This window comes from Procambarus clarkii, chromosome 86 (assembly GCF_040958095.1).
Source record: "Procambarus clarkii isolate CNS0578487 chromosome 86, FALCON_Pclarkii_2.0, whole genome shotgun sequence".
Lineage (NCBI taxonomy): Eukaryota > Metazoa > Arthropoda > Malacostraca > Decapoda > Cambaridae > Procambarus > Procambarus clarkii.
The window spans coordinates 4,141,182-4,156,672 of NC_091235.1; the positions used below are offsets into that span (position 1 = coordinate 4,141,182).

Consider the following 15,491-nt stretch of genomic DNA (forward strand, 5'->3'; position numbering starts at 1 on the left):
AAACTGTCAAATGAGCAAAGGTATTCCCAAGGTACAAGCACCACTTCAGGAATTCCCAGAAATATTCAACTCACTGAATCAGGTGGGAGTCATCTTGATTGACATGCATGATAGCCCCCTCAGATAACCAATACACACGAGTGTTAGTGGACCATCTGTCTCCATCTGGGTATGCCAGTCTGGTACCCCTTCCATGAAAGAATCGGCAAATGGTAGCCAACACATACATAACTAACAAATAAATTTGTAACTGAATACCGACCTCCAAAACTTCTAGCGGCTGACAAAGGACAAGAATTTGTCAATAAAATCTTCCAGTTAGTATGTAAAATCTTGGAAACAATCACAGTGCTACCACTTATCACCCATATAAGTCAATTAAAAGATATTATTATTTTAGTGGACAAAGATAAAGCCACCTGGGATGAACAGCTGTCTGTTCCATTTGTACTGAGCACAACAGTGCATCAGTCCATAAACACCCAACCACTCTTTTACTGTTCTCACAATTTTAGATGAGGCCTGCTAAACAGGCATAATGTTAATTATGCACATTATCATCCTTCACAATTTCTCATCAAAATGATGAATGCTTGGCAAATAGCAGCTGCAGTGCCAAGTAAAGTATGGAGACATTCTGGATACTATTGTTACAGGTGAAACCATTAGTACCGAGACGAAGTACCAGGTAGTTTAGTGACGCAGTGCATGAAGTGGTACCCGCCAATTGAGTAGGATATTAACATCAAGATGGTGGGGTCCTTACAGTCATTAAGATGCTAGGGGCCAGTGAACTTTGCAATTAGACCCCCCCCATGATCAGAACTATACATATAAAAAATTTAAGTCATTTATTGTCAGGGAGGAACTTTAATTACCTTCAGTAATGCAAAATCCTGACCGAGCTGAGGGAATCGACACTTCTGCGACCCTAGAAGGGGAAGAGGAGAATCTTCTGTCAACACCGACAAGTCAGATTTAACCTAGCACTAGGGTGACAAGGGCATGCATGTAAGTAGGCGCCAGGTACAGCTTCAATTTCTCCCAGGCTTTATTACTCATTTGAGTTGAAGTAGGTAAAGGCAACGATTTAATGTGAGTATACATGTGAACTGGAAGCGAGATGCTCTTTCACCCTTGGGGATGTTACATGTACTAAAGACCACCAGGACAGATTCATCCAATCCACCAGTCATGAGGTTCATGTATTCTTTCCACTCTATGCTTAATTGCAACCTTCTTTCCTGTTTGAAGCCGAGCTGCAACAATTATGGGACCAGTGTAACAGGTTACAATTCTATATCTGGTGAGGCTACAAAGGCTATCACCAACAGTAATATCTATACAGTCGAGTAGAAATAAACAACTATGGCCACAGCCGTGTCTTATGTGAAGTGCAACAAAACTGTAGTGTACTCAAAATATACAAGTCGCCATGTGTGTTCTTTAGTCGCAAACACCAATTTTGTCAAAACGTCCAGTTAGTTAATTAACTACTGTACTGCACAGAGTGCCATAAAGCACCGAATAGGAGTGCCACGATGCCATATGGCATTAGGAATAGGGAATGATTCATAACTCCCACAGGTACATGGGGCTTACATCCTGTGCCTCAATGCCAGTAAACAGAAGATATATTTAAAAAAGAAAAAAGAAAAATCATCAACATCCATACTGGTTGCGAGAGCCTTGGTACCAGCTGGATGGAGTGTTGGGAGTTCTACAAGCCCAGCCTGAGGCCAGGCTTGGCTTGTGAGAGCTTGGCCTGCAGGCCCACATATCCACCATGGCCCAGTTGGTCTGGTACTTCAAGAAAAGTACAGTACAGTATCTAGTTTTCTCTTGAAGATGTTTGTTCCTGCAATATTTCTTATACTGGCTGGGAGCATGTTGAACAACCGTGGACGTCTGATGTTTATACATTGTTCTCTGATTGTGCCTATGGCACCCCTGCTTTTTACTGGTTCTATTTTGCATTTTCTTCCATAGCATTCACTACAGAATGTTGTTATTTTACTATGTAGATTTGGGACCTGGCCCTCCAGTATTTGCTATGTGTATAATATTTGAAATCTCTCTCGTCTCCTTTCTAGGGAGTGCATTTGGAGAGCTTTGAGACGGTCCCCCAAAATTTAAGTGCTTTATCAAGTACTGTGTGTATGCTGTATATGTTCTCTGAATTTTCTCTATTTCAGCAATATCTCCCACTCTGAAGGGGAAAGTGAGCATCGTCCAGTAATCAAGACGGAAAAGCACCAGTAATTTGAACAGTACAACCATTGTGATGGGATCCCTAGATTTGAAGGGCCTCGTAAACCAACCTATAATTTTTCTGGCTGACCCAATATTTGCTTGGTTATGCTCCCTAAACGTTAGGTCTTCAGAGATCATTATTACCAGATCCTTTACATGTTGCTTTCCTACTATGAGCAGATTTGATTGTGTTTCTGACTACTGGGAGAGCGACCAAGCCTGGCCGATGCAGCAGGAGCTCACAGCACCACTTAATAATGATGAATAAAATAGGTAGGTAATTATTTTGTCTTGATAGTGTCATAGATGATCCTGACTGTAATAAAGATTATGTACAACATTTAAATATCAGTGAATACAATGCTAGTTATGATATTCACAGCATGAGGTATGCACTCACAGTACCCAGCCGTTGTTTCCTGCATCTACATATCATAAAAACGACCTTATGTTCCTTCACAGTATAACTTTATGGAAATGGATTTACATTCGGGATTGTGTGACAGGAATGCGGTAATAACAGCAGATTTGTAGCTGGTGATAGCGAGATGTGTTGAATATTGGAGGCATTGTCTTGCATCACGCAACTGCTGGAGTGATCTTGAGGTAATCTTGAGATGATTTTGGGGCTTTAGTGTCCCCGCGGCCCGGTCCTCGACCAGGCCTCCACCCCCAGGAAGCAGCCCGTGACAGCTGACTAACACCCAGGTACCTATTTTACTGCTAGGTAACAGGAGCATAGGGTGAAAGAAACTCTGCCCATTGTTTCTCGCCGGCGCCAGGGATCAAACTCGGGACCACAGGATCACAAGTCCAGTGTGCTGTTTGCTCGGCCGACCGGCTTCTGCTTTCATCATGTACCTCCATGCTGTGTTTTGATTTCATCACCATAACCACCAGAACTGCTTATTACTATGTTATGATGTATATAAATGTTGATAGCGATATATAATGTGTGTATAGTGTAATAACAGCAAGAACACTATTCCTGTCACCATATATGAGCCCAATATTTTTAAGAATAGCAATGTTCCACACATTTAACACTTTCGCATTTTGGGTGTGCACGAGCCAGGCTACCCCAAGGTGGCCCGAGCTTTTCCTATGAGCACACAGTAACACTGAAATGTGTACTGTATACTCTTTTCAGTTGTATCACCTCAATTATCATTGTACGTTGTTCATTTTAGTATAAAAATGTTCACAATAGAATTCCCTACAGGAGTATATGCATACAAAGATCCAAAACCCCGGCATGCCACCCGCACCAAACCCAGAAATCGGCCGAGCGATACCCGTGAGAGCACAAGAGCATTAAAATGTGTATACTCTCCACTTTTGTCACCTCAATTCTCATGCTACGTCTTTCATTTCGACCAGCACAGAAAATGGGAAGACGCTGGCACACATTTTAAAACCAGCCCCATAAAGATCGGAAAAAACTTGAATTTTAACAAATATTTTATTTTTTGACGCACCGATGCATCTGTACCGCACATCCGTCAAGTTATTTACGGACACAGCATGCGTTGCCGCTGTACGAAAGTGTTAAATATATCAATTCCACAGATTATACAATATTTAATAATATTACTGCAAAAAACTAGATTTAAAACCATTCCAACACCGAAACAATTATGTAAAAACGTATTTGGGGCAGCCCCTGCCACTCAGCTGTTGGCCGCTAGGCTGACCTTGGATTCATGTTCTGTGAACAGTATATAAACTCTCAACACACTTTTTGTGGTTTATTATGGCGCACAAAAATGTAGTTATATATAATGTGCACACGCACATCTATATAAATAAAAATGGAAATGTTCGTTTGTTCAAAATCGCTAATCTCCGAAAGTTCTTCAACGATTGCTTTGAAATTTTTACATAACGTTCCATTTGCATCCGGCCAGGTTTTTATATACATACTATATAATTGTCACGTCTGTGACTGTAAAAAAAAACATGCTTCTTCTGAAACGTGTGTGTTTTTCATGTGAGGAAAATCTTCGAAACAGATTGCTGATTGCTTTGAAATTTCGACAACGTTGCATTCGAATAAGCACGTCTTTTTATATATCTACTATATACATGCCTCACCTGTGACAGGAAAAAGCATGCTTTTTTTGAAAAACAGCCCCATCCGTTGGATGTAAGAGCAACACACGCTGTAATCTCCGAAAGCTCTTCACCAATGGCTTTGAAATTTTGACACAACGTTGCATTCAAATGGGAGCGTGGTTTTATATACCTACTATATAGATGCCGCCCCTGTAAAGCATGCGTTTTTTTAAAAACAACGCCATCTGTTGCATATAATAGAAACATGTACACTATATTAAATGTCACCAATTCTATTTCAATGTTTCCAATTGCATTGATAAATTTAATTTTCATATTTTGATTTATTATATTTTTTATTGAATTATTTTGTGACATTGTGTTGGAATTGAGCCGAGTTGTTTACCATACCATTCATTTTGTAAGTATAAGTATAGATGCCACACCTGTGACAGGTAAAACCATGCTTTTCTTGAAAAACAGCGCCATCTGTGGCATATAAGAGCAACACACATGCTATACTAAAATGTTACAATTCCATTTCAATGTTTCTAATTGAAATGAATTTTCATAGATTTTGATTTATTTTCATTTTGAGATAATTATTTTGTATGAACTGCGTTGGAATTGAGCTATGTTGTTTACCGTACCGTTCATTTCATGAGTAAAGTTTATTTTTTAATTTTTTTCATATTTTCATTTCATTTTTAACTTTTTCTTATATTTCAGTAATAGGAACATCAGATCACTTGATGTTCCCAATTTTCTGATGGGAACATCAGACCATTTTGGAAGGCATCGGACGAGGGAGTGGGGAATTTTGGGGATGACGAGGGGACAGAAGTGAGAGATGGTGGGGAAGGACGAGGGAACGGGGGAGTTTGGGAATGGTTGGGAGGCCGAGGAGACGGGTGAGGGGGGAATGGTGGGGAGGACTGGGGAACAGGGAAGGTTGCTGTGGCTCAGCGGTGCACATGTGTTGCTGAGCCACAGCAACGCGTGGCCGGGTACTGCTAGTTATATATAACTATTTCACCACATATGAGCCCCATATTTTTTAGCACAGCGATGTTTCACACATTTAACTATATAAATTCCACAAATTACATACTTTTGAATAATTTTACAGCAAAACCTCAAAGAAGAAACAAATAAGAGACATTGAAATAATTATGAACAATTATACAGTTTTTATTGCCACTGCTGCCATTGAGGGCACCTACTCACCCGGCAATCAAATTACTCACCGTCTCGGCTCCATCATAGCTAAAGCATGTCATAAAATAATGTACAATATTTTAGTTTAGTTTTCTGTGATCAGAGATCACATTTTTACAATACAAAAAGCTAAAATAATTTTTTCCTGGCACACCACCAGGGCCGTCATATTATAATGGGGTAGTTGAGCGGTTAAGAAAAATAAATCGCTAATAACTTGATATACTGGATTTGCAATGAGGATAATTGCTTCTTTCTAAAGATATCAAATTTTCTGAAAAATATTTCTGAAGACAGAAATTACCTCGTTACTGCATGCTTAGAAATTGCAGAGAAATGCAGATATAAAGTACAGACATCCCAGGTACGTGGAGACGGATGGACTACAAAACAAAAACATGGTGTTAGAGGGTACTAATGAACAAAGTGCGAACACAGATCCAAACAGACACACCCAACACAAAAGGAAGTTAGTGGAGGACAACAGGAATCTACAGGATCTCCTAAATCTATCAGCAAAGAGCCAACACAGGATGTAGTGGATAAACCATGATGATCAAAGAATGACTGTGAAACCTGCCAATATTAGGAATATAGGAACTGCATAGGAACTTTTATTAATTGAAACTCACACTATGGACTATTATGACAGTGAAATACGGATACAGGAGTACAATCTTTTCAGGTGTGAGAGGAAACACAGGCAACAGGGTGGGGTCAGCCTGTACATCAAAGACACACTCATCTGCACTGAGCTGCTGAACACCACAAACAATGTGGTGGAAGTGCTAATAAAAGTAATTCAACATGAGGTGATTGCCCTTGTATATAAATCACCAGAAGCAAATCCTCAGCAGTTTTAAGACCAACTTATGAAAATATAATACTGCTTAGAAAGCCCTCGCAAATCCTTCTCCTAACATCTTACTTGGTGATTTCAACTTAAGGCATCTAAAATGGAAAAAATGTAGCAAATACTATTATAGCAGAGAGAATCTCAGGAAGCAGTCAAAGTGAACAGTCAACACACTAATGATATCTTGCAGATGTGCGACAGATTTGCCTTAAACCAGCAGATAATAGAGCCAGCTACAAAAGAAAACACCCCGGACCTTACTTTTACAAACAATGATGAAATGATTAGTGACATTACAAACACAGGTAACTCAGATCACAACCTAATTGAATTTCAGGCAAGGATGGGCAATAGGCCTGTGCAGCCAGTCTGAAATCCAAGGAGGAGGAGAATTCAGCAAATTCAATTTTAATAAACTGATTAACTGGGAATGAATAAACCAAGACCTCTCAGAAGTATGCTGGTAAGACCAGCTAGATAATGCAAACTTAAACCAGTGTTTCAAGAAAATAGGCTCAGTAGCACCAGTACAGTACTATTTAAATGACTGGTGCTCTCCTATCTGGAGCACTGCTTGGTAATCACTTCCCTTTTCAGAGTTGGAGTGTGTTGAAACAGAGGGAATACAGAGAACAGTGTCCAGACATGATAACTCAAAATATACACCCTGGAAAAAAATGAGAAAGGTATGAAATATTATATTCAGTGCATGGACAATAGTGGAAGGCCAGGTCCCAAATTTCCACATTAGGAAAACAACATATTGGAGCAAAAGATACGGAAAGAAATGCAGAACAGAACCAGTGCCGAGTAGAGGTGCCACAGGCACAATGTAAGAGTACAGTATAAACACCAGAGGTCCACAGCTGTTTAGTATGCTCCCAGCAAGCATAAAAAATATTTCTGAAACAAATGTGGATTTGTTCAAAAATAAAATTAGATAGGGCCCCGCAAGAAGTACCAGACCAACCGAGTTGCAGAAATGTAGGCCTGCAGGCCGCTCCAACCAAAAGCCTGTTGGACCAAGTTATCACAAGTCAAGCCTGGCTCCAAGCCGGACTTGGGAGGTACAATACTGTAGAACGTCTGAAACCCTCATCAGGCATGTTGCTATTGTCTGGTAATGTTGTCAGAAATACAATCAAACTCAAGTGGGAGGCAAAAAAATGTGATCTGTCAATACTTGCAGACGACTAGAACACAACCTCATTGTATGGTAAGCAATTAAAAAAGGCATAATTTTTTCATTGACGTAAGTTTACTCCATTCTAACCACATAGATGTGTTATAGCCATATTTCAGCCCACCCTCCTGTTTAGGTAGCACTTATAGTAACAGTGTGGACCATCGTACCAATAGTCAACCATACCGTAGACATAAAATACAACGTAAAAGACGTCGCAGTAATGTTGAAGACCTTACGTGTAAGGAATATAGTAAAGTAGCTGTCAGAAAAACAAGAAAAATCACACGCTGGATAAGAAGAATTTTTCAAACAAAAGATGAAAAAGAAATGGTTGTACCTTTTAAGATACTAGTGCTCTCTCTCTAGGGTAGAATATTGTTGTACACTACCTGCCCAATTTAAAGCTGGAAAAGCTGGAGAGGTTGCTGATCTAGAAAATGTGCAGAGAATGTGTATTGACTGAATTCCTTTAATAAAACATCTAAATTATTGAAACAGCACAAAATCTCTCAACCTGCACCACTTGGAACAAAGGCGAGAGATGCACAATGATTTACTCTGCAAAAATATTATAGGGACTAGTTTCAAATTTACACATTATTGTAATTCCTTACAAGAGCAGGAGACATGACCAAATGTGAAAAATAGCCCCACTAGAAAGTAAGGATGCAACAAGTACTCTTAAAAGACAAATCAATAAACATTAGGGGTGGGCCACAACTTTTCAACTCCCTCCCTCTAAATGTAAGACACACACACACCTGGCCAACCCCCTCCCCCCTCTGCTAGAAATTGCACTTGGTAAATACTACCAAGTAAATACTACCTGATAAACCAGGCTGGTGTATGATGTAGACTCGTACATCAGACTGCATGCAGCAGCATCAAATTGCCTAATTTATAAGACTGCCAACCAGGAGGCTGGATTGGTCAATATTAGTCAGGTCATATCAATTAATATAATAAGGACATACTGGAGGCTGTGCATGACTGCTTCCTTAAAATAAGGGTTAAGGAATAAAAGAGAAGAGCTCTTGAATTCTCATAGCAGCATGGAGGTATTCATCAGCTACAATGACCAGAAAATTGTTGCCAATGAGTTACACTTTTCAATAATGAAAGGACACTTAGTCTTATGATCATTCAGTATTATAGCTTTAAGTCAATTTAATGAAATTCAAGGTATTACAGGGGAAAAATATTGATTTTTTGCAATATGGTCAAATAACTTGTTAATAGCTGCCATATTTTTTGCTCAAACCTACATTACATTTCTTTAACATTTCAGTTACATACAAGAGAGGAGACGCCAAAAAATATAAGAGACGAAATAGAATAGTGATGAACTAAGATATTCCCACCAGAAGTACATAATTTAAAAAATTTGAAATAAAATGTAAAAAAAAAAAAAAAAAGTTACAGAAATCAAAGAGACTAACATATTTAAAGATAAAAAAAAAAAATACAAACCCAAAAGAAGGTGCTGGAGCAGGGACTTCCGAGTTAGCAGCACCAAATGCGAACAATCCACTTGATGGAGTACTATTAGCTTGACTCTGCAACAGAAATTCCCAAATGACAAACATAATAGTAATGCAATAAAGCAAAACATACACGAGTACTCATAAGAAGGTACATATACCAGCTATGGAACTTATCTCAACTATGTGTGATAAAAGTACACACCACTGCACACTACCTAGAGATACCTGGAGAGGGTTCTGGAGTTGGTCTACATCCCCCAAGTGCAGCCTGGGGCCAGGCTCGACTTGTGATAACTTGGTGGACAGACTGTTCCGTGACTTCCACTCACAAAACACGATCATTTTAACTAGTCTTTTGTTCACAGTATATTAAACATCACATTTGGGATTTTTTTTTTATTACCCAGGTGGATAGAGGAACAGATGACTGCGGACTCTTGGAGGCAGTCCTGAGAACTTTCCCTTCCCATAGCTCATGGTAAGCCGTACCCAATACTTTTTCTGGAATATAACCCGCCAATCAGTCAACAACCGTTGACTGCCTGTCACCGATAAGGGAGCCTGACAACTGAGTGGACAGAGCTTTGGATTCGTAGTCCTGAGATTCCAGGTTCGATCCCCGGTGGAGGCAGAAACAAATGGGCAAAGTTTCTTTCACCCTGATGCCCCAGTTCACCTAGCAGTAAATAGGTACCTGGTAGTTAGACAACTGCTACGGGCTGCTTCCTGGGGGTGTGTAACAAAAAGAAGGTCTGGTCGAGGATCGGGCGAACGCTAAGCTCCGAAATCATCTCAAGATAACCGCCGTCTCAATCATTGCCAGAAAAGAAGGCCGCAAACAAACAGAACCCCTGGCGTCAAAGGAGAGCACGAAGCTCCCAAACCTGACCCCCCAGAGGGGGGTCAGGCCAACATAAACAAGGCCTTCCAAAAGCAATCCGTAACCAAAGGGGCTACAACACAGCCAGGAGAAGAAAGAACACATTCTAAGGTCTAAAGACCAAAAAGCTTCAGGTGGTGCATGAGCAGTCCGGAGGTGAAGAAAGCATGTGAAAGCTTGCGAAACGGAGCGGAAGCCACATCCACACCGAATGCAAGCTGGAGCAACTCCGCCAATGCCGTACGATAAGCGGCAGTACAAGGCATGAGATGCCATTCAAGAAAAGCCAAGAAAGAGAGAGGGCAAAATAACCCGGTTCGAAATTGACGAAACCCTTCGAAGAGAAAGAAAGACAAAAAAAACACCAAGAAACTACATAATGTCGCTGGGAAGAAGACCGCAAGTGGGACACCATCAAAGAAGCCATCTGATCAACATATAAATGGCAATACACACGCATTAAAAAGACTAAGATGCATGGTGCAAAGCAGAAAGGCGAACCAGCGAGGTAATTCACTGACCCAATCTGCTGGAAAAGGTGGAGACGCAGAAAAATGCCTGGGTTCGAACACCGAGCAAGCAGTACATGAAACTAGGGCTGGACCTGACACCATGGAGCCAGGAGAATCACCTTCTCTCGATAGGATTCCAAGCGAGCTAAGACCTGGAGCAACAGCTGGAACAGGGGAAGAGAGGTAAAGGAACCCCCACCTCGACCACGCCTGCCGAAAAGCATTTACCGCGACAACCTCACCACGTACAATGGGAGACGCCGAGACCATGCCAATACGAGGAGGTCCACCTCCGGGGCACCCGTATGTCCAGCAAAGCCAAAGGAAGAAGGCAGCGTCGACTGTCTACTCCGTGGAAAGAGGTATGAAGAGTGACAGGACGTCTGCCAGAACGCTGGATACTCCCTGAATGTAAACAAGAGTGATGAGCTAAACCACGAGAACTCGGCAGAAGAGCCACATGAAGTGACAAGTCCCATAGAGCCATGGACCGAATGGACCCCCCTCCCCCAAGGTTGAGACAATGAACCATGGGGGAGCAGTCCGAATGTAGTTGAACCATCAAGTTACAAGGAAGCCGAATCCGGCGCAGCCCTTGCCACAAACACCCACACAGTGCTGTGAGCCTGATGTAAGGATAGACCCTAACGACCCTGGCCGGATTGGTGATCACTGGTCACAAAGCCCCAACCACAAGACAAGGCGTCCGTGAACACATCGAGTGAGGGAAGAAGGTGGCATCATGGCACCAAAACCCAAATACACAGCAACCGACACAAGGACACCAGGGAACAAACCCAGTGATCGAGAGAGCGGCGAAAGACGCCGCTTTGAAGATACCAGAACAGCCTTTGAAAGTCAAACCATGCCCAGCAGGTAAGCCAGCAGGGCAAAGTTCAGGTTCCCACACAGCTCCTCGAGCAACCGCCGAGAGGACAAAAACAGCTAGAGATGGAACCACAACTGTAGCAAAGGCACAGGAAGGAGAGAAACGGGCGCAGTTTGAGAACGCCCCACACTAGCCCCAGCTAAGCCCGAACCTGGGACAGAACCAACTGGGACTTCCGCCAAGTTACTAGGAACCCTAATCCAGCAAGTTAGGAATGAACCATAACCCTGGCAGGGAGTCCACACCAACCAGTCGTTTGAGATGGATGCCAGCCGAGAAGACACCTTGCCACGTACAATGAAAGATGCTGAGACCATACCTGAACCTCGAAGCACACGCGATCAGTGTAAGTGGAACCGAACTCAAATAAAACCAGATCCAACATAGAGGTGTAACACGGGTCATGCAAGAGGTACGTGCCAAGGGCCTCCCAAACCTCTGCAATAGAAGCAAAGAGGAAGAAAACCTACGAAAAGATTAATCCGAGGAACCCTAGGGCACCCGGAAATGAACCTAGGGAGTGCCCTAACTACCGCACTGGCTGGCGGATAATAACACAACATTAACCCTTAGAGGGCGCAAATTGAGTAAATGTCGCTGAATGGCACACATCGTATATATACAATTGAGGGTGCTGCACACAATTTAAATGTCCCATGGCTACACGGGGTTCACATTGGCTTCTTCAGGGTTCTGGTAAACAGACACCAATTAAAAAAACATTGTTGGAAGCATTCCCGGATGAGAGAGCTTTAGTACTGAGTGAGCAACCAAGGCTGGGGCACGCAGCATGAGCTAACAGCACTGCTGTTCAGCTTGTGACCACATGATCGCCTAAAAATGTCAATATATATATATAACTGCAATTATTTAGCAATGATAGTATTACAGAAGAACCCGACTGATAAAAATGACCAGGATTTTGATAATAGCAGGATTGTTGTGATAATTAGCACTGTGCTGTATGGTGGGAGGAGTAATGCTGAGGGTGGGAGGAGTAATGCTGAGGGTGGGAGGGAGGTAGCGTCATCTGCTGACTGTGTGGCCACCTGTTATTGTCTGCACTCACCATACCAGCTCAATGGTTTGCTATGGTGAACACAAATGTAGATACTTATAATGTGTGTGTGTGTAGTGTAATAACAGCAAAAGGAGTATGGTGGGAGGAGCTATTTTGGTGAGGGAGACAGTGACACACTGTCATCTGCTAGCTGCTACCCAAGTAATTACCTAAGTATAGTTACAGGATGAGAGCTATGCTCGTGGTGTCCCGTCTTCCCGGCACTCTTTGCCACGTAACGCTTTGAAGGTACTGACGGTTTTGGCCTCTACCACCTGCCCACCTAACTTGTTCCAACTGTCTACAACAGTATGGTGGGAGGAGGAATGTTGTCAAGTGAGGTGTTGGTGAAGGAGGGAGGGAGGTGGCATCTACTGGCTGGTGTGTGGCGGCCACTCTTGTTGTTTAGGCTCACCATACCAACCTTAGTGGTTCGTTATGATCAACAAAACATGCAGATACTTATATATATCATGTGTGTGTATATAGTGTAATAACAGCAAAACTATTTGTTCATTGTTTTATGAACATAATTAAATCACTAATATGCACACCATACTTTTGACTACAGTAATGGTTCACACACATTTTATTATATAAACATATCACACTACATACTATTGAATAATATTACTGAAAAAAATATAGACATTGAAAATAATTAGGTAATATCTTTGTGGCAACTCCCACCATGACAGCGCAGGTGGAGCTGACCGTCTCCAACGGTTACTGTCAACCCTTCAATTTTACCAGACATGCTCCCCCTATTGCGGCCAAAATATGTCACCGACTATTTTTTTTTCACTACATCAAGGAACACAAATGAACACTTAAGATAAAAAAAAAAAATTAATTTTTGTATTTCTTGCACCTGGCAGTGTTGAAGGCTATTAATTAATAAGGCAAGCACATTTTAACCCTTAGACTGCTATGGGGATTATAGCCTGCAACACCGTCAGGCACGCGCGAGAGAAAAAAAAAAAGTTTTCCAAGATTGTTAAAATGTGTTCCCTGATAACGGGAAAAAATCATAAAAAAATCGTAGGCGACATATTTTGCTAGCAATAGGGCAAGGAAGTTTGGCAAAATTGAGGGGTTGACCGAGTATGTGTCCAACACCGGGCTGCTACACCTGGGCTGTTAGGCCAACCCGTTCTCGCACTTGCATATAGTCAATATTGGCTTATTTAATGAGTGCATGTGACATACTAATTGATTGTGAATATTTTAGTTTACCTTGAAAAGCTTCATAGAAAACACCGACCTCACCTAACCTTCTTAGTATGTTAACACTTTCGCCCGGGCATGACGCAGCATTGCGTCATCCACTTTAAATAATCGCCAAAAATCTGGTTTTTATCCAATTTTGGGGGGACTGGTTTTAAAATGTGCGCTGATTTCTTTCCATTTTCTTTGTTGAGCCTTGTGGCCCTCAGATGACTTGGCACACGCCGTCGGCCCATTGTTTTCGCTCCACTGTTGTGACCAATGTCGCCTCCCCTCACATCTCAAACGTGTGAACATTTCGTCTATTTTCCGTGGCTATATTTCTTACTGCGGCTTTAGAAACTATCTACGCTTACTCCACGATGGATAGTGATCATGAACAAGGCCCTTCCAGGAAGAAAATTGCGAAAGAAAGGCTTGAAAAGGAAGGGAATTGGGAGTGTAGCTGGAAGGTGTCTGAGCGCTCACTCGCGGCCCGTCTTCAACTCGTCGGCGGTTGGAGCGTGACCAGGTTTTTTATTTTATATGCTAATGTTCCTCTAGAGAATTCTATTGCGAACCTATTGAGACCAAAATGAAAGACCTAGGACAAAAAGTGAGGTGACCAGAGTGAAAATAGTGAAAACATTTTATCGCGTTTGCCCGCTCCTGGGTAACTCGCTCGCACTTTCTCTGTTTGCTGCGGGTAATTAGCCGGGCTTTTGGAGTTTATATGCATTTAGTGCTGTAGAGAATTCTATTGCGAACACAATGATACCAAATTTAATCTCGTAGGATGAGAATAAAGGTGACAAAGTTGAAGAGAGTATACACTTTTCAGAATTTACGCGCGCTCCTGTGACACCCTGGGTCCCATATCGCACAGTTGAAGGGTGGCGCGGGGTACGCCAAAGTGTTAAGATAAGCATCTTATTGCTTCTTAATTACAATTATTACTTAACCTATATCATTGATAGGTTAAGTAATAATTGTAAATTAACCTATACCGTTGATAGGTTAAGTAATAATTGTAAATAAGAAGCAATAAGATGCTTATCTTAACATACTAAAGAAGGTTAGGTGAGGTCGGTGTTTTCTATGAAGCTTTTCAAAATAAACTAAAATATTCACAATCAATTAGTATGTCACATATGCACTTATTAAATAAGCCAATATTGACTAAAAGCAAGTGCGAGAACGGGTTGGTTAGGCGGGAGTTGCCACAAAGATATTACCTAATTATTTCAATGTGTGATCTATTTTTTAACTTTTTTTGCAGTAATATTATTCAATAGTGTGTAGTGTGATATTTATATAATAAAATGTGTGAACTATCACTATACTCAAAGGTATGGTGTGCATTTTAGTGATTAAATTATGTTCATAAAACAATAAACAAATAGTTTTACGGTTATTACACAATATACACGTTATAGTATCTGCACGTTTTGTTCACCATAGCGAATCACTAAGTTGGTATGGTGTGTCCAAACAACATGAGTGGCCACTATACACAAGCCAGCAGACCTCACCTCCTGTAACACCTCACTCGTCAACATCCCTCCTCCCACCATACTTTTTGCTGTTACTACACTATACACACACATTATATACAAGTATCTACGTGTTTTGTTCACCATAACTGTACAACTAAGCTGGTATGATGTCCAAACAACTTAGTGGCCACAAGAAACTGCATTGCAAGTCACACACCAACTAGCAGACGACAGCCTCACTCCCTCCCTCACCAAAATGGCTCCTCCCAGCATACTGTTCATGCTCTTATTACAATTTATACAAAATATTATGTAATATATACAATATATTATGTTATATATACAATATATTATGTTATATATACAATATATTATGTAATATATACAATATATTAT

General features: G+C 41.3%; 1 protein-coding gene and 1 long non-coding RNA gene across 3 annotated transcripts in view; one reads left to right on the forward strand and one right to left on the reverse strand.

Moving 5' to 3' along the window:
• The window catches only part of LOC123769109 (uncharacterized), a 39,848-nt gene extending 30,816 nt beyond the window's left edge, over positions 1-9,032 (forward strand). The window contains exons 2-3 of the long non-coding RNA XR_006774199.2: positions 2,434-2,526; positions 8,857-9,032. This is a non-coding gene — a long non-coding RNA (uncharacterized lncRNA). The remainder of the gene's footprint in view (positions 1-2,433; positions 2,527-8,856) is intronic.
• LOC123769091 (nuclear pore complex protein Nup153) overlaps positions 1-15,491 on the reverse strand; it is a 70,080-nt gene that overhangs the window by 7,529 nt on the left and 47,060 nt on the right. For both annotated transcript variants that reach the window (XM_045760053.2, XM_045760046.2), the window contains exon 10: positions 9,039-9,124. In XM_045760053.2, the coding sequence (XP_045616009.1) occupies positions 9,039-9,124 (86 nt within the window). The remainder of the gene's footprint in view (positions 1-9,038; positions 9,125-15,491) is intronic.